This window comes from Megalops cyprinoides, chromosome 1, assembly GCF_013368585.1.
Source record: "Megalops cyprinoides isolate fMegCyp1 chromosome 1, fMegCyp1.pri, whole genome shotgun sequence".
NCBI classification, from domain to species: Eukaryota; Metazoa; Chordata; class Actinopteri; order Elopiformes; family Megalopidae; genus Megalops; species Megalops cyprinoides.
Window position 1 is genome coordinate 70737545 of NC_050583.1, and position 24997 is coordinate 70762541.

Here is a 24997-nt window from a genome sequence, read left to right on the forward strand (position 1 = left end):
CAGCATTTCTCAAACCACTCCTGAAGTACCACTTGTCCTGCATGTTTTAGATCTCTCCCTGCTCCAACACAGCTGATTCAAATGATCAAGTCATTATGAACTCCTGAAGCTGCCCAATAACAAATTGATCATTTGAATCAGCTGTGTTGGAGCAGGGAGAGATCTAAAACATGCAGGACAAGTGGTACTCCAAGGAGAGGTTTGAGAAACGCTGCTCTACAGAATGAATGGGCTCAAATTCCCACAGAAACATTCCAAAATCTTGTGGAAAGCCTTCCAAGAAGAGTGGAAGCTGTTATAGCTGCAAAAGGGGGACCAACTCCATATTAAAGTATATGTATTTGAATACAATGTCATTACAGTCCCTGTTGGTGTAATGGTCAGGCGTCCGAATACTTTTGTACATATAGTGTATTTGAAAGTGTCCATCTGTGGGAAGAAGATTGCCTTTATTTCAGTGTATGCCCCTAATTTTAGTTTTTCTCTAATCTAGCTAAGAATTTAATGGATCTGGCTGAATTTGAGTTATTTCTGGGAGTGGATATGAATGCAGTTATGAACCATATACTCGATAGATCTCAGGCCCAAGAAATGCATTCCCAATATACAGCAACGGCAGCTGTTAAGCAGTGTGTTTCTGATTTATGCTTAATAGATACTTGGCGTTTGCTTAACTCTTCCAATAGAGCTTATAACCTTTTTTTCAGCAAGACACACGTCATACTCGAGAATTAATTTCATATTCGCATCACATTTCGCAAAACATCAGAAGTGGTACACTTGTCCTTGTCTGATCACCATTCAAGTTTATGTCAAATTACTTTAACCAGTCAGTCTAAACGTGCCCCTCGTTGGCGTTTCAACCTGACATTGCTAGAGAATTCTGAGTTTTGTGCACAATTTGAAGAAATTGGAAGAATTTTTAGAATTTAATATTGGCTCAGTCACAGATCCCTGTATTCTCTGGGATGCCGTTAAGGGACTTATTAGAAATAATTGCATTGCAATTGCCTCTAAACGTAATAAATCACACCTTAGTAGAATTACAGAGCTGGAATCCAAACTGGCATCACTAGAAAACTCGCAACAGCTATCATTTTCTGTTTCCATTGCACTGGAACTAGAGCTGGTTAAGAAAGAATTAAACTCCTTACTCAGACGTCGTGCAGACGTCTTTCTCATACAGAAGACAAGACAATATTATTACTTCAATGGCAGTAGATCCAGTCACCTCCTGGCACTCAAACTTCATCAAGAGGAGCGCTTTGCGGATATTCCAGCTATTAAATTTTCACATGGGCACCTCTTGACTGGCCCAAAACAGATAAAATCTGCTTTCTGTTCTTTTTATTATAATCTGTACAGCTCCGATGATTGACTGCGACTCAAGTATTTATGCATCTTTCCTTCAGATGTTTAATTTGCCTCGTCTCTCTTCGGTTGATGCTGGAAAGTTAACTGAACCTATTACATTGGAGGAATTATGGGAAGCTTGTAAAGAAATAAACAAAAAGAAATCCCCTGGCATGGACGGTATTTCTGCAGAATTTTATCTGTCTTTTTGGTCAAAACTTGGTCCCCTTATGCAGGCAATGATTAATTTTGCTATTGAGAAAGGTTCCCTCAATAGAGATGTCAATACAGCTGTTATACCCCTACTATTAAAAAAAGACAAGAACCCAACAGATTGTGCAAATTATCAATCTTTGTCCCTGATTGGCACCCCCAAAGTACTTTCGTGACATCTTGAATTGTTTATGACTGAACTGTTGCACTGTGATCAAACTGGCTTTATTAAATCCCGTTCTGCTTCTGACAGTATCAGGCATTTGTTACATATCATCCACACAGCCACAGACATTCCCTCTGCATGCTCACTTTTGTCCTTAGATGCTGAGAAGGCTTTTGATCGCTTGGAGTGGGAATATCTGTGGTCTGTGTTAGAGCATTTAGGTTTGGGCACTAGGTTCATTAATATGGTTAAGGTTCTTTACTCTAACCCCTCTGTGACAGTTCTCACTGGCAGTACCTATTCTACCCAGTTCCCTATTTCCAGAGGTACATGTTAAGGCTGCCCCATATCACCATTATTATTTGCAATATCTCTCAAACTTGCACAGGCCATTCGCCAGTCAACTTTTTCCACACCTATTTCCGTTAAGGGGACTTTACACCACATTTCATTGTATGCCGATGGCATTCTGTTGTACATTCAAAAACACAAACTCTCTCCAACCTATTTTGAAATTATTTGACAGTTTCAGCTCATTCTCTTCTTACAAAATTAATTGGAGTGAATCAGCTCTTCTTTGAACTTTTCCCCTCATACTGTAAAATTACCACCTAGGATACCTGTGGTCAGCCATTTTAAATACACTGGCATTGACATTTATCCCTTTCTGCACAGCATTGTGACTAATAACAAACAAAATCTTTAGGCAAATAGACGCAGATTTAACTATAGTAGGTATAGTAGTAGGTATAGTACATACCTGTGTTGAAAGGGCTAGAGGAACAGGAGGAGGAGGAGCAACTCTTGATCCCACTACCTGTCTTTTTCCCCCGATGTCCCAGGCCATGACTGCCCAGTTTCTTGCTCTTCCCATCATTGTCCTTAATACCATGGTGAGTTGAGGACACCTATATAGACACAGACACGTCAAGGATGTTCTTGAGGTTTCAAATGTAAATAAATAACAGCTGCAGTGTTGCACAGCAACTCTGTACGATTGAGGTATTTTAACAATGCAATAAATTCTTATGGCTTTTTGACTGGTGGACCAAAAAGCTCATTCTGAACCCTGCAGTACCCTGTGGAACACCTGGTTTCCCCTTGCCAAGTACCTTAGGCCTGGCTGAAAATGGTTATTTCCAGCAGCTGACAATGACCCAAATCTACACAAATATGGTTAACAGAGAACAAAATAAGTGTTCTCAACTTGATAACTCTATCTCCATACCTCAATCCAGTCAAATATTTTTGGTTAGAACTCAAAAACCATTTACCAATGAAAACCAAAAGATCTGGAGAAGTTCTATGTAAAATACATACAATACTATACAATAAAAAAAAATTATAAAATAATATTGTGTTTTTTTTCTGTGGACTGCTTTAAAATGATATGACAATTTGATAAATATGCCCTTCAACAAGATGAGATGAAAATTCACACCATGGTGTCAAGTTCAGAATATACCTGCAACTGTGGAATTCTACTTGTGTATCTTGACTTATTCACATTTGAAACTGAAATTGCTAGGTTCAAATGAATCAGTTTGCTCAGGGAATGTACATGTTTACATAATGATGGACTTGTCAGGACTGCGGCTTCTTAGCCTGGTTTGTTTTTGTTTTCCTTGTCCATGTGCTCTTGTTTACTGTTTTTCCTGTGTTCCAGCACTGCCCTGCTCTCTGCCCTGTCCCCGCCCCCCTGATTACCTGACTGACTCCACCTGCCTGCCTGCGCACCTGCATCCCATCTCCTCATCAGCCTTGCCCTATATATTCCCCGTTTGTTTTGTGTCTCGTCGCTAGTTTGTCTCAGTTTATCTGTTTCACTACGAGTCCTGTCCTGTCCTGTCCTGTCCTGTCCTGTCCTGTCCTGTCCTGTCCTGTCCTGTCCTGTCCTCCTTGCCGATTTTTGCCTGTTTCTCTTGACCTTGTTGTTTGGATCTGATTTTGGTATTGTTTGCTGTGTTTCCCTGGTTTTGACTTTGCCTGTTTTTGACGTTGTCCTCTGGATACCGATTTAGATTTAATAAACACCCTTGTGCATCCTGCCTCCCTGTCTGCGCCTGAGTTCATGCCTGAGTCATGACAGGACTCTATAATTTACATATAAGAACACAACAAGCTTTGATGTGTCTTGCAATGTAAGAAAGACAAAGTGTTTAGGTGACATAAATGCAGCCTTCAAACACTATTATCAAAAGGCTGTGTCCTAACGTTAGAATGTTAGAACGTTAGAATTAAGTTCAGTGTTAGAAAGTGTGCAAACGCATATGATGCAAGACCAGTTTGGCTGGGAATAATGAGTAAATGGTGTGAAAAAAGTGTCTATACACTAGCCAGTTCACCTGCCATATTACCCTTAAAAAAATCTACTGTACCACTGCCATGGGGCACCGCTCTATCCACTTTATCAGTTTACTGGCTCTGCATGTATTATGCTGAATCAGCCACCTTCCTTTTCTTCATAGCACTGTTTACACTGCATGAGCAAAAGCAACAAATTTTGACAAGCCAGTGTTTTCATCTTCATAACGTGTTAAGGAGGACAAGGTTAAGGAGGGGCAATTGAGCTTACTTGTCATGCTGTGCAATTAAAGATGCCCATGGTATAGCACAGTGTATTCACAAAATCTGTACTTGTACTGAAAGTCCTGGTTATTTTGCTCTAGCATGGTGTATGTCAAAATTTTACGTATGCAGGAGCTTTCATGACCAAGCCTGGCACTGCTTAAGGCAAAAGACAAAAGTGACATAACATGTAAAAGAGAGCTGGCAGTCACTTAATACATGGTGCTAGGTGACCCAAAGATAGGACAATAGTAACTTTTGTAAAGCTGTCACTTTCCATGTATTGTTTTGTACCAAAACAGCTAGTATTTACTTTCATCTAGCCCTTAATGTTTGCACCAATTCTCAATTCCAGTGACATTTGTTGATCTTCTGAAAAATTCATCTTAATCTAGGAAAGCAGTTCTCAAAATGTTTTTTAAAGTACTTGCAAACATACTTTTTCTGGTACCTGAAACATTACCTAGTGGGTAAGTTAGTTGGTAAGATGTGAATTTCACCCCATTGTTATGCTGTATTATGTTTCACTGTCACATCTATTCAAGCATTTGAAAAGTTTTCAAAGAAGTTTTGATAAAAAGTTGCTTTTAATCCATAATATATGAAAAAGATAATTTGTATTAATAGTATAGCCTAATTCCATGGCAATATATGGCATGATATGTGGTAATGACAAAGCAAAAGTATACTCAAGTTCTTGTGATTTATGTACACTGTAAATTTTGGGGAATTTCTGTTAAAATGGTTTGGGGTGAGATTGAAAAGACATCACATTTAAGTGAGAATCTGAAATGTCTGTTACATCATTTCATGCACATGAGACGAATGTATTTGAAAATTTTTCCCAGTTTGATCTATAGAGAGCATTCCCCCACAGTGCTGCCTCTGCAGGTGATTTGATATTTGTTGGCTTGCTATGATTGCATATATACTGAAATTTCTTCTGTAAGTTTTCAGAAAGGTTCTTGTAGAAGAAGAGTCCTCATTCCTCTAAACTACCAGATATATCCTTCAGGCCCAATGTGAACCAGTACTTCCAGAGCTAGCACACTGATCAAAACAAATCCTGCCTACCCAGCCTATTATGGACCTCTGCCCAGTATCCTTGGAAACCACAGAATGCTACAAGCGGGGTTGGGGGGGGGGGGGGGGGGGGGCTAGCATGCCCTGCTCTTTCCCAGGAGACAACAGAATGGAGAGGAGGGGTGTGTCACAGCTGCTGCCTGCAATTCATTGCATTACTCTAAGAGAACACTTATCCTATCCTATCACACCAGAGCACCCTCCAGACAACAGATATGAACAGTGGCCTGGGCTACTTTTTCTGTTCAATAATTCTCCCTACCCCCACTTCTTGGGATCCTCACATTCACTTTGCTTGATGACATTGATGAAATTACACTTCTTTTTGCACCTTGTCCTTTGCCCTCTAGAACACTTACACAAAAAACACACATGTGCAATGTGTACCTAAGTAACATATATCAATGTATGCTTGCACATGCTTTCATATATACAATACTGCACTGCTACATTTATATACATGAAGAGGCTTAAGCTTGGTTTATGCTTCTGCGTCGCACCCCCGCCGTCGCTTCGATGCTGTCGTGAACCTTTCGAAGTTCTGCATCGGAGTTGAATGCGTTGCTCTGGCGACCGAAAGTGAAAGAGTGTTGTTGGAGCTGGAGATGATTGATATAGAACATGTAGATGTAGATGAACCATGTAGATTCATGGTTATCACGCAGAAAACAACTCCGATACGAGCACTTTTAAAAATGGCGGTATAGCGGGAGGGAGAAACCGGAAAAGCTAAATGCCGGAAATGATGAACTGAGCGGAACAATCACAGCCCTTGCGGTCTGCGTGGGCTTCACGCGAAGTTACAATTTTTTGGAGGTGCATGCCAGGCGACGCAGAGGGCTCTGTGGGGTTTTACGAGCCCAAAAAAAACCCCCACAGGCACGGAGTACGCCTGGTCCACCCCCCTCTGTCTAGCTGTACCTCTCACCTAGACCTGGGAAAAAAGAAAGAAGCAGAACTGCTCATCTGAAGGTTTGGGCCCTAACCTAGTATGTGTTGGTCTAGAAAAAAACAAAACACGGCACGTCTGTCAAGGCAGCCCTCCATCTTACCGGTTGGGAGGAAGGTGACCAATGACGGGTGGTTCAGTGCTGCTTCCAGGGCGCTTGGCCGGCTCTGTCTTCTTCTTTCAATTATTATTTATTCATTTTATATTCTTTTTTAAAAAAAAACACAAAAAAATAAAAAACACACAAAAAAAACCCAACCGGTGTGCCATGCAATGAGGTAAAATAAATGTAATGCATCCACAGGTAGAAGGGCAGGTGTTCCTTCAAAAGCATCCTTATGCCTCCTAAAAGACAGTATTACTCTCACAGCTATATCCTTAGCCAGACTATGGGGAGCAACCTCATTCCAATGAGTGCCGACCGACACCAAAAAAAAAAAAAAAAAAAAAACACCACAACCCGTCTGCAGGAGAGCTTTTTTTCCGATGAAAGACCCCACGTCCTCAAACAGCCCCCGCCAAATCAACTTCTACCACTCCTTCGTCTTTTCCCGCCACCTGCTATTCCCTCCCTTTCCTGTCAAGTGGTCTTTAAAACTTACCGGTAAAGGAGGTACTGCCCTGCTGCGCGTTGGTAACAACGCAGTGCGTGCCAAATCAAAGAAATAAAAATATAACAACTTGTGTCAGTGTCTGGAATGAGCCTAACCTAACACCTCCCCCTGCCAAAAAAAAAAAAAAAACACTTGTGTTTTTTTTCCTTTAATTGCATTTCCATTTTTAGTCTATATACATGACTAGTCCTGGATTTTTTTTTTCCTTTTTAAGATGATCACCAGGACTAGGACTTCTAAGGGTAAAACGGACTTGAGATTCCCCTGGCTAGCACTCATGCCCATGATAAGGCATCTGCAATAACACTGTTTTCCCTCTAATGTGATTGATACACAGTTTACATGATTGTAGAATCAGACTCCAGCGAAACAACCGCGGATTCCAAAAACACTAAGGGATTTCCAAAAACACTAAGGGATTGTGGTCCATAAACACCATCCAGTCCTCCCGGCCGTTTGACACATAGATCTCAAAATGGTCCAAAGCTAACACCAGCGCAAGCGCTTCCTTTTCCACAGTGGAATAAGCTTTCTGATGTTTGTTCAGCTTCTTTGAGAAGTAAGCTATCGGTTTGTCCATCCCTGCCCCATCCTCTTGTAACAACACTGCCCCTACCCCCACATCGCAGGCACCGACAGCCAACTTAAAGGGTTTAGAAAAAAAGAGCCTAACCTAACAGGGGGTACGCTGTCCATTCGACGCAGAAGCATAAATCAGGCTTAACATATACACACATGCTCTCACACACACCCGCACACACACATACACCCACACACACACTTCTCTCCTACACTCTCATCTGGGGCTAGAGAAGAAAGGGACACATTCCAGAGGTGTCCCACCTCCAAGATATGTGGTGACTACCCTTGGGACCACAGAGCTTTCTGACCCTCCAGTCACTGCTGTGTTTAGATTTGTACATGCAAGCAAATGACAGATTTGTTTTACCTGTGTAACCCCAGAACCCCAGAGTAATATAAACCAGAGATGTTGCCCATCCCCCAACACCCAATCCCCACCCTCTCTTGCCAAAAATGATCACACAGACCACCACAGAAAAATCATAGCTTCCCTTTGTAGAGGATGTCCTTGCGGAGAAACTCAACTTCCGGATTATGTCTGAATATGTCTATATAATAATAATTATCCAAAATACCTTTCAGTAATACTTTCCTGCAAGAAGCACTGGTGCAGTGTGCTCAGCAGAACAGAGACAGTGATTGCTCTGTATTATGAGACTTTAGAGTGCTACCTGACCCCTCTGATTTTTACAACACAGGAAAAGTAGATGGTCTGTAGAGTAGCATTCATCAGGGCGACAGCAACACAGAGAAGGATGGTGGTATAGAGGAACAAAGTAATAGGGAAAGTGCATTAGATGTCTGAGGAACAGGAATAAAATGGGATGGAGAGAGTAAGTATTGGTGAGAGGGTGCCTGGTTGGACAGGCTAACCTTGTCAACAGTGTTAGACAGAGAGGAACCCAGGTTAGGAAGACTGGGAAGACTCTCTGATGCCTTCTTGTGTCGTTCCTTCTGTCTCAACTTGTCCTTATGGCTCTGAAAGACAAGAATGAAATCATTTCATAAAACATAAAACATTATGTATTGACAGTGGAAATTTCTTATGTAATAATCTACCTACTGTAATTGTTAATAAATACTGGTCCTTCTTCTACAGTTCATGGGGTATATGATAAATGAATAATTTCCCACCTTCCTGCACTAACTGTGTTAGTAATCCTCTCTGACTGAGGTGGCAGTGAATGGAGCCCAGTAGTAGGAGATTGTGGGATTTCTCACTGGCTAAAGAGAGTGGCTGGAGCCAAAGCTGTCTGTGTCTTGTGGGCTTGAGCCATGAAGGGAGGAAGTGCACTGATACATACAAACATACTAAAGGCAGTTAGCTAATCTCATCTAATGAAGAAATATCTATTCACACAAAAGGACACACACACATTCATGCACACACTGTTAAACACACTTGGTCATGCAGCACATCTAATACTGTGACTCCTTGTATGGCTTTTACTTGTGTTATACTCTGCCTAACTTGTAGTTCGCTTTGGATGAAAGTGTCTGCCAAATGAACAAATGTAATGTTAAACAGTTAGGCACACATACAAACACTTGGCATGAGATTAAATGTTGAAATTTCAAATTTTACAAAATGCAAAAGAAATGACAAAATATTTCATGGTCCTGATAACATACCTTGGAATCAAATTACTGCGTGACTTAGATTAAAGAATGTAAGGCTATAATGTCAGCTTTTTTCAAAAATGTCACGTCAGTGGAAATTTTACTCTTTTTAATTCTTTATCCATTAGTCCTCAGCAGCACTATGATGGAAAGGACTTCCAATCTTGCCATTTGTTCTGATCCATTGTTCCTATTGATCAGTATACATAACAGGTCTGGTGACAATATTCACCAGGATACCTGATCCATTTTACATCATTAAGAGCTACGTTTAATTACTGAAAATGGAAACATTTACCATCTCTTTCAAGGAGTAAGTAGTTCTTGCGGTAACCCAACAACTAAGATCTATCAAGTAATGTCAAAGAAATAAACAAAGTTGTCTCAAAAGCCCTCTTGTTAGGTAGTTTGCTCACTGACGTGCTAGCAAAACTGGAAGCATCATTTACACAATGTCAGTTACTATAAGTATGGTAACAAATTAAGTGCTACTTCCACTGAGTGTTTTATGTAGTCAATTTAATAATTTCAATCTTTTCCTAATTTTATATAGACTCCAGCTAAGTAGAGATTAACTGACTATGGATTTGTTTTATCAAAGTGATATATCAATATTGGCACAGCCAGGGTTTTGATCCCTGAAGAAGAAAAGAAAAATAAAAACTTTTTCAATGATACCATATTTGTGCTTTCTTGTGGCATTATTTCTAGTGAGAGTGTTATTTCTAGACAGTGTTTCAAAATGATTTTGCATTGTGAACTCCATTTTACAAATCACATCATAAGTTGAATGCACTAACTCATGACAATTCATGACACTCAAACAAAAAAGCAGTACACCATACCCACAGTTTCTGTCATATACTGTATATATATATCACACATGTGATGTATTACACACCCATCCACACATACCTCTGAGAATGACCCTGATTATAAAAGGGGACCCAAGTCAGCTTCATTTAGCCATTAAACCCCTCTTACACACCACACACTCCACATCATTTATTCAGAAAAAGAGAAAGGGTGGGAAGGGGTAACAGTGATTAGTGAGTGAGAAGCCTAGCAACAGGAACAGGACAAAAGAACAGCAGTCTCTAGTCTACATGGATTAAAAGTGACTCCTTAACTTTCTCTCCCCTACCTCCCCCATTCCTATTCTCAACTCTCCTTCTCCAAATTCACCCTCTAATGCTGACTCTGCCAACATGGAGCTGACAGGCAACTATTAGTCCTTTTTGGAATAGTAATTGCAGAAAAGAAACATGACCTTCTCTCTTGCCAGACATTGGTGTGGCGAGACAGGTTGCACTGAGACACACAAGCACTCACACAGACAAGCACTCACAGAGATATGCATAACTGCTGAGACACGCATGCCCTCACGCAGACACACAGGTATATGTATGCACACACACATTTGACTTTTTAAATATCACAAGTGCACTGTTGGAGAGACACCTCAATGTACAATCACACAAAATACAAAAGCATCATTACAGCTTAAACAGGACTCTTGCACACATACACAAAAATACATAGATCCACACCATCAGTAGATCACAGTCTCAGCCATCAGGATAACTGCCTGCCTTATTGCCTTTAAGCATATGAGTTAACAGCTCAGAAGCAAAGGTGGGGGTCACATTTCTGCTCTCTCTCACATGCACTTACACATACACATGCAGGAGCACACAGATGCACAGAGAAAGCAACAAATAACATCTTACAGAACAGTGCTGGGTGTTTGCAGGGACTTCCTGTTTTTTGCCACTGGTTTACCACTTATCTGGGTTAATCAGCTGAGAGTGAAACTGCCAGCAACAGCCTACAGAGAACACAGAAAGCCTCCTCAATGTAACCACCCTCTGCTGCATCTGAAACCCCTGCACTGATGCAGACACAGCCACCTCACGAGATGTAGCTGAGCTGAGATGTTTTAGGCCACTTCACTGTTTTAGTCATGTCATTGGTTACATCCAAATAAAAAGAGCACCATAAACTCACTCTTTGGCAGCGGTTTGTCACAATTCAAATGTAGTTCACTGAGAATCCAAGACTGAATACTGTACTTCATTTTAACACACATTTTTGTCATGCACAATGACACCTTTTCCATTAAAGTCTGAATTTGTGAGCAGTGAAGTGATGTCCTAATTTACAAAGTATATTCAGTGTAGTATATTCAGTGCTGTTGACTGTTTTGAGGGCATTGTAACAGCATGGAATAATGGCATTGGGTTCAAGACCAGAGCAATGACTTGGAGCGCCAGTAAACATTAGTGCAACACATTGATCCCTGCTCTGAAGAAAATGAACTATTCTGTGTTGTGTGGACTCTGTCTGTGAAAGATTGTATGTAGAGATGTATGTGGCAAAGCTGCACACCAAAGCTATGTGTGGGAGTAAAAGCTCTCAAGCACACAGGAAATGGGTGAGGCAACACCCATTTACTCATCTACAACAAAACTCTATGCCTTCATCAGGAGACTTTAACCACCATCAACATGAGCACACACAGCAAGAACACATATACACTCACACTCTACATCACATGGAAACAGATGTAAATGCATGCACAGTCACAGTGTCTGTGTAGAGTTTTTTAAATGGCTTCAGTCAATACAGTAAAGCACTGCCACTGAAGCAGCATTATTTTTCACTATATTTCAAGTTTGAAACAGCAGTTTGATTTTCATGTTGGCTGTCAAAGTGTTTAAAACTTAAACCATTCAGAACAGAACTTCTTCACCCGAAAGAACTTTTTACACTGTATTATACTGTATTTTTGTAGTCATGATATCCCCTAACACTGATACAGTAACTTGCACCTGCAGTTTACAACTGAAATGCATGATTAACTTAAATTTTGAGTGTGAATGGAACTGGGTGCTCTTCAATGTCTCTTCATCTCTGCTTCTTGAAGATTAGAAGCAAGGTGCTGATTTTCAGCTGTGCACAGCTCAGGACTGCAGTAAACACAGCAGTAATCTATCCCAATTGTAGCTGAGTAAAACACACATACTTATACTTGCAGTGATATAATGGAAAACAATTACTACTACTAGAAAACAACTACTTGACCCATACAGTAAAATTCTGGAGCAGCCAAGAAAGTGGAATACAACAACAGATACAATAACTGCACTGGACCCAGGGAAAAAAACTATAGGTACATACAAAAAAGAAATCTGAAATGGTGAGCAAAAGCAAAAGCATGCACTCGTGATCATGAAAAACATAGATATGTAGGACCACTGCTAAATTAAATAATGAACCAATCTAGAGCAAAAAGTGATGCTAATATAATTATTAAAAGACCTTGCCAGACCTTGCTTTTTCTGGGGCATGCCTCTAGATTCATAATGCTACAAATGTCCAAACTAGCCTGCTCATTTTCTAATCACCTGCTGACCAGCTGCATCTGAAGTTAAGAGGAGGTATATAAATTCTATTTTCAGGGTAATGTCTTCATACATTTGCATGTACAACAACAGGATTACCATGTTGCTTTTGACCACAACTACTGTCTAGGCTCAATCCCAGCTGTGTCATCAGCGGTGGAATAAATTTGCTTTTGTCAAACACCATTTTGCCAACAGACTGTCGTGATTTGAGTGCTAACACATTTGAAACTTCCAGTCCAGCACCAGAAGCAGCAGATTAAGTGTGAGCAGAATGTCTTTGTCAGTAATTTAACACATTTTATGATTCGATCATATGACCAGAAGCACAAAAAATGGAATGCCATCCTCTAATACATTCGCACACAACCACTGGATATTTTCTGCACTACAATTCCCACAGCTGATGCAATTCGGACACTTGACTGGAGGGTAGAAGCATCTCCACTGATGCAACACAAGCGACTGGCAAGCACCTGATGCATTGTTGGGTGTTTCAGAATGGTGAGATAAGAAGACCATAGGGCTCAGCCTGGACTACGGACATACAGCTGCTAACACTCCAGAGCCCTTTCCAGTGAAACTGGGATGGCAGATATGCCGTCCATCAAATTAATGGTACCTACACAGCACCAAGACCAGGCCTTTTCAAATGTTTCCTACAGAAAAGTGTCCCAATGTAATACGATCCTGAAGTCTCAGTCATTACACGTGACTTATTTTTTATGCTATGTAGCGTGCATGTTATGTTACATGGTTTGTTTGTTTGTATGTTTTCATTAGCGTTATTAAGCTTCTCATAGTTTCCACCGCTGCATTTGCTATACTTTGTAACATTAAATCACTGTTTCCTCAAAGCTAATGCTAGCTAGAATTTTTCCAGTCGAGTGTTCTAATCACACCGGTTTGATTGTACATGCGAAAAGGTTAAAACATACCCTATTTTGGTCAAATCTTACACAGCCACAGAACAAATCTTGAATCTTTTTCACATTCTTCCTTATTCCTAACACATCTAATTTTTCCTGCTGCATTATATTGATAATGCTCCATACCCCCAATAATGCTTCTCACTGTTGGTACCTCCTACATATAGCCATATGTGTTCACTGTAGCCAATTGAAATTCAACCTCTGCCCTTGAGGACAGCCATCTTGGTTAAGCATAAAAGCTAAGATAGCAAATTAGTTAACCAAAATATAATAATGCTAAAACAGCAGTGTGCTCAATGGCCACAAATACACCATAAAATACTTTCTCTGTCCTCTCTGATTTCATTTGCTTTATCCAGAGTGACTTACAAATGTACATACAAGAAAGTTAGCCTATAAGTACAGATAATACTAAATCTGAAGTATCAAATTACTATAATAGGAGTGATTACTTAATATGTCATATTCCATTATGTGCCATTGTAAGTGCAAGAGGAGGTCTGAGGTTAAAAGGTAGGCCTTAACATCAGTAATCTAGATTTCTTATTCATGGCCAGCTGCAGCCTACTGTTTCTGTTAGAAATGGTTGCCAGTCTACTTAACTGACTGTTAGGTCACCTGCATCGCTAGCTAAGTTTCAGACAAGAGAATTTCAGACAAGGTTCTCACTAGCTGACTCACTAGATGAATCGCTGGCTATTTGGGTCACTTTGTTTTCTGCAATATAATTTACAGTTTTATAAATAAAAAGAAATACTGTATGTGTCACCCAATATACTTCTTAGTGTTCAAAGCATCAACAGGGGTTTTAGTACCGTATACTGACTGTCAAACCATGTCCTCTGCTGCTGAAATGTTTTCAATTTACAAGTAATACAAACACCATTCTCCCTTATTACACTACATCGATTCATAACCTATCAGCGCAGGCCACAGTTTTGCTCCATCAGATGACCTGCTGAGCTTTCAACCTGTTTTTCAACTATTATCCTCCTGGATTCCCCATAGGTCCTCCAATCTCAGCAAACAGCACAGTCACATACAAATTGCACACTTATAACAGCGATTAATGGAAAACAAAAAAATTGACACAGTTTGGAAAAGGGGTGGAGGAAATGAAACATGGATGCACAAACAATGTCAAGTAGCATTTCTTTGGGTGAGTGAATGCAACAATATCTGCCTGGTACATTGCATACCAACAGATGTAATGTTTGCAGTATATCAATACATTGCACACAAAAGATAATGATAGCACTTTGAACACAAACTGAGCTGTATGGGCGGTATTCAATCCCAGCCCCCGTCTTTTGCCAACAATGACTGGGAGCCCACTGTGGCAAGACAGGTAGGTAGGTTGACCAGGGCTTCCACATCTCTCTGCTCTCAGGAACCCCTTGTGATTTTGAGGCATTTGTGAGTTGCCTAAACCATGTCAGTTAAGTAGTGCTTATCCTCCAATGAAAGCCCACTCCTATGTGTGCTCTGTGTGGCTTGTAGTGCAAGAAATAGCCTTTGGCTCTGTGCAACTGTATCAGAGGATGGCATTCATCTTGCCTCAGTGATCCTGAGAAAATGCAGTGGTTGTTGTCATAAGATGAGCCAAATATACAATTACTGACTCTAAAACAGGGTTGCATAAGGGGGGGGGGGGCTAAATGGTGGCAAGGATGCCTGACATAATGGCTAGCTTGCAAAGTGCTGCAAAAGTATATTTGGCTGTTGATGTATCTAATGGGATTTGGTCAATACACTTGGGTAGTTTTACCACAAGTTTTCCACGATTCACCAGTGTATGTGTAACAGAGTCAAAAATGAATATAGTTAAGTGTGTAAATTACTGGAATCCATCATTAGGGACAATTTGGAATTATTCCTTGAACAAAATGGTATCTTAAATGATAGCCAGTATGGTTTTCTCAGAGGGAGGTCATGCTTAACAAACCTCCTGGACTTTTTTGAGGAAGCTACAGTGTGTTCAGACTCAAAGCAAGCTTTTGATATTATCTATTTGGACTTTCAAAAGGCATTTGACATGAGAGGCTCATAGTGAAAATGAAATCTGCAGGAATTACAGGAGCTTTCACTGACCTAAACAGCATCCAAAAGTGGGCAGATACCTGGCAGATAACATTTAGCTAAATTGAATGTCAAGTCTTGCATGTGGGAAATAAGAACCTTAGACAAGACTACTTCATGGGGGGAAAAAAACTAGAATGTGCTCAATTTGAAAAAGACTTGGGAGTAATAGTTGACCCAAGCTCAACAGGATCTAGGCAGTGTGCTGTAGCAGTAAAAAAGGCCAACAGGATGCTGGGATATATATCCAAAAGTATTGATTATAACTCTAAGGAGATTATATTGAAATTATACAATGCTTTAGTCAGACCTCACTTGGAATATTGTGTGCAGTTTTGGGCATCGCACTATAAGAAAGATATTGAGGCTCTTGAAAAAGTTCAAAGAAGGACAACTAAATTAGTTCCTGGCATGAAATATAAAAGCTACCAGGACAGACTCCAGTTACTTAAACTATTTAGACTTAGCAAGAAGAGACTTAGGAGTGATTTAATAGAGGTTTTTAAATCTATAAAAGGACTCAATAAGGTTAACTACAATACATTTTTAGGGTGAGTTCAGTCTGTAGAACAAGGGGACATAAATGGAAACTAGTGAAGAGTAAGTTCCCTACTGATATAAGGAAGTATTATTTTACACAAAGAGTTGTCAATACATGGAATAGGTTGCCAGGTCATGCAGCTGATGCAGAGACCCTTGCTGTGTTCAAGTCCAGACTTGATGCAGTTTTGGATTCTCTTTAATTGTAATGGCGAGCTTAGTTGGGCTGAATGGCCTGTTCTCATCATAATATATTCTTATGTGTATTTCACCAAATTTACTCTCAGTACACACTAAACTTCATGTTTGCTAAGGACCCCTGCAGGCTAAGCTGGTGCAACTGTCGTGTAGCAGTAAAACAGTGACCTCCCACGACCTACTTGTCAGACGTTTTACGCTGTCTGAGAGGTATGTCCCAAGGCAGACATCTGAATAGATTTTAATATTAATTATTGAATGTTTTGTTCTTAATTTCCATTTTTGCTTGTTTATAGTGGTCTACTAAATAGAATGTAGACGATGGAATCAATTGGAAAAAAAAAATCACCGTACTATCGTAGCTAAACTTTACTAACATAGTGTAAAGCACAATACGTAATTACATTAGCTAGCTAGCTGGATAATCTCTAGTTATGCTAAGTGGCTAATAGCCCCAGAGTGATGTGATTTTTCTATTATTGTGTAATACGGCACACAGAAGTTGCAATAGCTCTTGATGTATTTTATTTCTTTTATTCAGGTACGCAGATTTTATTTGTTTATAACTCATATAGTGTTGTTTAATAGCTAGCACGATAACCAATGATTCTGTGGCCTTGAACTTGAAATAGCACGCCAAAATGTCTAAGGCAACGTGACCATCAGTAGGTCAGAGCTAACAGTTATTTAGTTCTTTATGACTTACATTACAATGCTCTGGTATTGAATATTTCTCCTCGTGTTGGGGCATACAAAGTCTACTGATTCCTTAAATTGTACTATACGATCGACGATACGATTGATTCGAATAGTAGCGATGTTCAGTTATAACGTATAATTTTTGGTAAGACATTTTACGCTGTTTGCAAGGGTACGCAGAAGTTGCAACAGCTCTTGTTGCATGTATTTTATTTCAGACAATAAAAACACCCGTGAGGAGTGAAGGCTGTCTCCTGTCCCTGGTGTCTCTCTCTATCCACAATCACTGAACTGAAAGTTGTCCACTGTTACATATGATGTGCTCCAGGGTGTAAGGAAACTGCAACAGGATATTCAGTATGGTGATGATTTGTTGATCCAGACACAGAGGAAGAGCATATTGAACTTTCAGATGAAGTACTGACCCTTGTTGAAAGAGGTGGACTGAAACTAAATCCTAAAAAGGCCCAGTTAATTGTACCAGATGTGAAGTTCCTTGGAGTACAAATAACAGGGGGGTAGGATTCCAGACCCACAAATGGTAGCAGTTTGTGCAAAATTGCAAGACCATGTACAGTGTCAGTGCTAAGGTCATTCCTGCGTATTGAAGGTTTCTGTAGAGACTTCATAGAGGGTTTTGCAGAAATAGCTGCCTCATTGTATGATCATCTAAAGGGAAAATGAGATAAAACAGAGGAGCTAGGATGGAGTCCAACAGATCAAGATTGTTCTGAAAAACTGAAGAAAGCTTTAATGACAGCCCCTGCCCTGAGAAACTGAAAAACGGAGAGACTTTAATGACAGCCCCTGCCCTGTACTAAACATTTACCGGGGGTACACTGGGCATTAGCAGTCACAGAACACAATAGGATTGCCAATCCAGGATTGGGTGAAACATGATGTTTTCTTGTAAAATGAGTATTCTGGAAGATAAATTGCTATTTGCAGCACATACCATGGGAATAGTCCACCAGGGGAACAAAAAAAGATGGGATGATGGTATAAGACACACCATCCGCAAATTTGAATTAGGGGAACAAGTGTTGGTCAAAAAATACCTCCAAAAGGGTCCTGGGATGCAAAAAGGACAGGACCACATGAATTTGTGGACACCTGTGGGGAGGGCAAGCTTAAGCTTAGAGTCAAAGGGAGGAAAGAACCAGCATACAAATGGTACCATGCTGACAAATGCAAATTTTATCAAAATGCAAGATGTTAAGATGTCAAAAGAATAAATACTGCACTTGACATTTTCCAGATTACATATACAGAGCCACTTTCCTCAAGACATGACACAGATGAGAGCCTATCAAGTGGGCTCACTGGACTGCAGTGGCACAACAGGCAACTGCGGGTGCACAACAATGGAACGGCATACCTACGGTACAAGGACTACAATGCAACCTGTCACATAAACACCACATGTGGGAAGAAAGCTGCTGGACAGAGAGAATGGTACAGGTGTTCTACAGGCTTCACGGGAGATGGAATTCATAGATGTGAAGACATTGATGAATGCAGGGGACACAACCAGCCGTACACCATCAACCAAATTTGCATCAACACATTGGGAAGCTACAAGTGTGACTATGAGTTTGGTAGGAAGATAAATCAGAAACAAGAGTGTGAGTAGCATTGCCATGGAATGTGGCCCATGCCAGCTAATGGAATAATCAGTGTTCCTACACCACACACTTACATTATTATTGTAAAATCCTGATTTCCAGTTCAGCTACCTCGCTGTCCTACCTATCAAGCTAACTGTGTGCCAGGAACCAGACATTCCAGGACTACATTTTTATTTTATAATTGTGTAATTACTATTACCTATATAATTCAATTGTCTTAAGTATGTTATACAACTTCACTATTCTCTGTAATCTGCCCAGTAGGGATGTCACAAGAACCGATACTTCGGTACCAAGTCGATGCCAAAATTCTGAAAACGTGACGGTACCCGTTTTTCTACAGTACCGTAGGTACCGCTGCTTCGGTACCAAATCGATGCCAAAATTCTGAAAACGTGACGGTACTCGTTTTTCTACAGTACCGTAGCTACCAGGGATGCCGCTGCAGCAACCGCTCCACCTCGACTCGTCCAAAACAAAAACAGTCGTGTACAGAAGTAGCCTTCTTTGCCTTCTAGGCGGGTCATCAGGGATTAATGATAAATTCACAAAACCCAGTATGCAAACGGTGCCATCGAACTTTTCAGACGAAAGGAGGAAACACTTCCAATGTAGCAAAGCACCTCAAAGACAGATGTCCAGATTTATTCAAAGAATTCAAGGTGAGTTTCAATTTACATTAACAACGTATCCAAAGTATTATCCTTGTTATCCTTATTCTGAAATACACGTTACCATTATTTTTGTTTGAGACAGATGGCATATTGCTGTGTAGCCAACTATGTTCCATACGACGTTTGCAATGGCTAAACGCCAAAGGCTACCGTGTTTAGGCTAACGTAATGTAACCATAGCTAGTAGTAGGCTACCGTCCTTACCGTTCAGTCTGTGTCATCTGTCATCAAAATATAACGTTAACATTTTAAATAAATATTTCCAGGCTAATAATCTTTCACCATGTCAGTAAATTTAAACTACTGCTTTGCACTCTGAGTATACAGAGGTGTGTGTGTGTGTATGTGTGTGTGTGTGTTAGTATATTTTGTGTGCAGCCTTTGAGCTATACCTGATTACATGAAATCTCAGAATTTTCCTTTCACAGTATCAACTAGAGGAGGATGTCGACCAGGAGAGGCAGGAGCAAAGTCAACAAACACATCCAGCCAACAGCCAACCATATCAGAAACTTTCAAGAGACACATATATTATATTATATTATATTATACCGTATATTATATATAGGCCTATTTATTATTTCCATATTTTTTCATGTCTTGGCCAGGTACTGCAATTGAAATGCTGTACCATCATAAAAAGTTGATTGTTTGTATTTAAGCACAGTATTGTTTGTTTTAAAAACTTGAAGGCTACATGCCACTGTTCCTTTTTGTAATGTTAATAGTTGTTTCTTTTTATTTATTACTTTAAGGCTACATGCCACTGTTGTTTTTTTGTAATGTTCAAATGTTTTTAATAAAGGAGTGTATGTTGAAGTACATGGGATTTATTGTTTTGTTTTTTTTTTTTGTTTTTTACTGTGCTATCAAATTGGGTATCAAGAATCGTGGAATTTCACTGGTATTGGTATCGGCTACTAAATTTCTGTTAACGTGACATGCAGACTGCCCAGTGCTGGCCAGAAGCAGATGGGCTCCCCCTCTGAGCCAGGTTCTGCTCAAAGTTTCTTCCTGTTAGTTAGGAAGCTTTTCCTTGTCACTGTTGCCTTAGGCTTGCTCTCTGGGGGTCTCAGGCCTGGTACAATGTAAAGCTGCTTTGTGACAACTTGTGTTGTAAAAACCACTATTCAAATAAATAAATTGAATTGAACTGAAATTAAAATGGGAATTTTTTATCGATAGTAACAGATCTAAAAGGCATAAATATTCAACTGCCTGTAAAATTATCATACTATAGCTACACCTTTTGACTTGAATTCCAATGGGAATGGGAGGAACTAGGGCTCAGAGGGGTAGCCGAGAAGCGAAGAAAGCACAGAGGACTTATATCCATACATGGAGACTTGGGAGGTGTATTTGGTCCAGGAAATTCTTTGTATAATGGACATCAGTTTGGATTACCTAAAGGACATATTAGCAATGTAAAAGCAAAATTGGGAAGCTTTCTTCAGGACCATATCCAGTAGGCAACAGCAACAGATGATATCATTATAAAATACATACAGGCACAAATTTCACTCAATGCAGATATTATGTCAGGGATTTTCAAATTGTAACAAAGGCAGTGCTGTTTGGCTGCTGCAGGACATATGTGAACAATGATACAGGATTTTGTCACTGATTTACTTTACTACTTTACAGTGGTGGCCGGAAGCTGCACTACACAAAGAATAGAATTAATCTTTACTTAGAGTACCCGTATGCGGAATTTCTCTGGTTTGAGCCTTTACTGGAATTGAGTCATATGCAAAAGATGCAAGAAAAAGAGCAACAGCTAAAGGATCAGACAGTTAGAGTGTGTATGCATGAAAAGGAATTGTCAGAGCAAATCCATGACTGTATCAGTCGGTTATCAGTGATAAAAGGGAACTACAAAGACACATACTGAGACATACTGCTCAAGGCAGCTGTGGCTGTTTCAGTCCTAGCGCTGCTGCTGGTGGTGACCCTGATGGTTTATCTCCTATCCTTAATAAGGCACTGGAAAAGAGGTCTTGGATATGTGGACAGGAGAGTGCGTTTGGTGCAAGGTGGAGTATAGGTTGTATGTGGAGACAGGCAATCGCACTCTAACATCCTTCCCTGTCCTATCCTCATGTAATTGCCACTGATTAACATGGTATCAAAAGTATTCCAGGTCATGCTATGCTTTGGATAAACCTTTCATTTCTGCTGCTTCAAGGTTTAAGGGGGCATTATGTAAGGAACAGTACTAGATGGGACTCAATGTTCTGGGATGATGATTTGAATACAGACACACAGACACTGTAAGTGGATTATGCATACAAGATGGGTAACAACAATAGGCTTTCAAGATGGCACCACCAAGGTGAGACAGAAGTGATTAAGTTAGCATATGGAGGGTAAACTGATCAGCTTGTTTCACAACTAGGAGTTTCACAATCTTGCTGAATGCTTCTTCTCTAAGTCTTTATAAAATATAAAATTCTCATAGTGTTATTGTAATATTGTTGCAACATAAGCAACATTCCTGAAACATTGCAATATTAGATTTAGGGCATTCAGAAGAATTATGCAAACACACATGCGTTCACATATGTACACTAGAACACATGCACAATCCAACTGGAAGAGCTTTTAATAATAGGAGAGCATCAGGCTGACCTGAGCTGGCAAGGACAGAGCCATGTTGTCACTATGACGGTTACTGCTTTTATCTGCCTGGATGTCACTGTCACAGTAGGCTGTCTGCCTTTTACTTGCAAGTGAACTGCAGGTCCCCACCCTCACAAGCATGCTGAGATTGCACCATGCAGAGTATATGTCTCTTTTCCTGTTCCAGTACAGTCATTTCACATAAAATTTATGGATGTGCATGGTTTTTTCTCCTTCTTTTACATTAATTCACAGATTTACTTTAATTGTGACTGATATGCTGAGTTTACGTGATACCTATACTTGCCACTGTTACCAGACAAGAATTAAACAACAAATGAACCCTTTTAAAATGATACGCAATGTTTTATTAAATTATTTTACAATGACAATGCATGTGTGTGTAGAGAATATATACCATATATCAATGGTACAAACACATGGGTAGAAAGAGAGGAGAAAGGAACATGGCTCACCTTCCTCTGCCGGTGGTGGTGGGAGCCTTGTTTGTCTTGGGATGGAGAAGTGGAGCTGCTCCTGGTGTGGCAGAATGAACCACCAGCACTGCCCCCAGCTGGACGTACCTTCTTCTGCACAACAAGTACCCAAAAGGGGAGAGAGAGAGCATGGGTTCAGTGCAGTCTGCACACAGCAGAGAAAGCACCCAATCAAAGTATTGATTCTGAGGAAAGAGTCAAAAATGATTCCGAGACGGGTAGATGCATAATTCTTAGCATTCAACCAAAAGCAGAGTTGAAGCATAGAATCAACACTCAATCAGCACAGGTTCAGAGCACAGTCAACAGCAAAAAAAACCACACTGACCAAGAGTCATACTGAGCATGACTCAAGGTGGACTGAAATATACAACAAGATATAAGAACATAAGAACATATTATAACGAGAACAGGCTATTCGGCCCAACTAAGCCTGCCATTACAATTAAAGAGAATCCAAAACTGCGTCAAGTCTGGACTTGAACACAGCAAGGGTCTCTGCATCAACTGCATGACCTGGCAACCTATTTCATGTATTGATAACTCTTTGTGTAAAACAGTACTTCCTTACATCAGTGCGGAACTTACTCTTCACTAGTTTCCATTTATGTCCCCTTGTTCTACAGACTGAACTCACCCTAAAAAATCTATTATAGTTAACCCTGTTGAGCCCTTTTATAAATTTGAAAACCTCTATTCGATCACCCCTAAGTCTCCTCTTGCTATACATATACACTAAGGACGTACCAGTAGTATGCGTAAACAATATAGGGCAGCATATGATAACGTGTTTTAATGGTACACTGTATCTGTATGTTAGTGTGCATCAGAATAACACAAGAACAGTGTGAATTTCTAATGTTGTAGGATATTCATATGCCCATCTCTCACCATTTTGCTGTAGTGATACTTGCAGTAGCCGCAGTATTTGACATTGTCTGCCTCTGGTCCCTCTTCCTCACACAAGAGTCCAGCCATTTGAGCACTGGGGGGTGCAGTCAAACATAAGACATGAAACACTCATTTAATGACTCCATTTAATGGGCTCCACCTTCACAATTCCTTACTCCTTTATTATTTGGTAATAATGATTATCTATGTTTGTCACAATAATCCGATAGTAATTCACAGAATCACATATGATTTTGCTTACAGTTTCATCTCACTCTTTCTGTCTTTGCTCTCACCTCATTCAAGATTCTGCTCCAACTACCTTCTGTAGCCCCTCTCCATCAGCCTCCTAAAACACAGACATGCACACACGCACACACACACACACACACACACACACACACACACACACACACACACACACACACACACACACACACACCCCCTCTCACCAGGTGACGTGAAAGGCCTGTCGACAGCCTTGTCGGTTGCAAGTCATACAGGCTCCACATGCTGCCTTGCTCTCTCGTCCATGGTCCTCACAGATGTAACAAGTCTGAAGTAGAGAGAGGGGGATGTCAAGCGGCATTGGAAGAGTACAAAAAATAAGAATGAAAGGTATAGCATGTGCAGAACCAAACTCAAGCATAAAGGGGGAATGTGAAGAAAGGAAACAAAAAATAATGAAAGGAGCAACAATACAAATTCTGTGCACCCATGTCAATGAACCACACTGTCCTGACACTGACACTGACACTGTTCTGCCTGGACTGCTACTGTTTTTCTGGGGTTGATCTTTAAAGTTCTTGGAGACAAAATTGGTGATGAAATTCTTGGTGTGCTTTGCAGAGGATATTCTTTCTTAAATAAGAATCACTTGCAACAGAGAGAGAAAAACAGACTGATGATGGGGAGAGTACCTTGTTGTATCTCTCGTGAGGCACGTACTGAAGGACTATGGGTTCCATGGTTAACACATTGGCAAACTGCACTTCTGGGATATAGAGGGCACACACGACATGGGCCCAACCTGGAGAAAAAGGAGTTTCAGTTACTTACGTACAAGAACACACAAACACCATACATTTATAGAGTCATGTACGTGCACACACAGAGGAGGACTGAAAGACACTGATCACAGAGAGACAGTCACATATCCACACACGCGAAAGCGATCCATTGTTCAACCTCATACAAGCATAACTTAGACAAACACTGGGGAAACTGAATTATTTTTAATTTGAGTGCATAATATTTAACAAACTTAATATGTCACCTGCAAAGACTACAGAAATACTGTATATTGATGCTGCAAATCACCCTGGACAAAGCCAGTTGCTAAACAAATAATGTAATTTAAAATCTCATTGTTGATTTGATTACATAGAAATCCTCACATTTAATACAGGTCAGATAAATATTAGTACTTTAGGATCAACTGTTTATAGATAGGACGAATGATGTCTCATTTACTCTACCTCCATTGTCAGTCCTTTTTAGAGCGCCGTCTTTGTGGGGGCAAAGCTCACATCTCTGAAAGAGAGAGAACAGCACTACTGACACTGTGCTTCACTTTCATAAGAACAATTACACTTCAACTTTTCTATGCTGAACCCCTGCACTCTAAACGCTGTCAGACCTGCACTTTCACCCCTGCACTCCAAACACCGTCAAACCTACATCATCTC

At 40.2% G+C, this 24997-nt stretch overlaps 1 protein-coding gene across 2 annotated transcripts in view; it reads right to left on the reverse strand.

The window, feature by feature from the left end:
- Positions 1 to 24997, reverse strand: part of LOC118780403 (protein AF-17-like) — a 56922-nt gene that overhangs the window by 20842 nt on the left and 11083 nt on the right. The window contains exons 3-9 of one of the 2 annotated variants that reach the window (XM_036532872.1): positions 24788 to 24842; positions 24230 to 24339; positions 23762 to 23865; positions 23310 to 23403; positions 22398 to 22508; positions 8402 to 8506; positions 2493 to 2640 (exon numbers count right to left, since the gene is read on the reverse strand). In XM_036532872.1, the coding sequence (XP_036388765.1) occupies positions 2493 to 2640; positions 8402 to 8506; positions 22398 to 22508; positions 23310 to 23403; positions 23762 to 23865; positions 24230 to 24339; positions 24788 to 24842 (727 nt within the window). Of the gene's footprint in view, positions 1 to 2492; positions 2641 to 8401; positions 8507 to 22397; positions 22512 to 23309; positions 23404 to 23761; positions 23866 to 24229; positions 24340 to 24787; positions 24843 to 24997 lie in introns of both variants that reach the window. The other variant, XM_036532864.1, reaches the window with a different exon arrangement.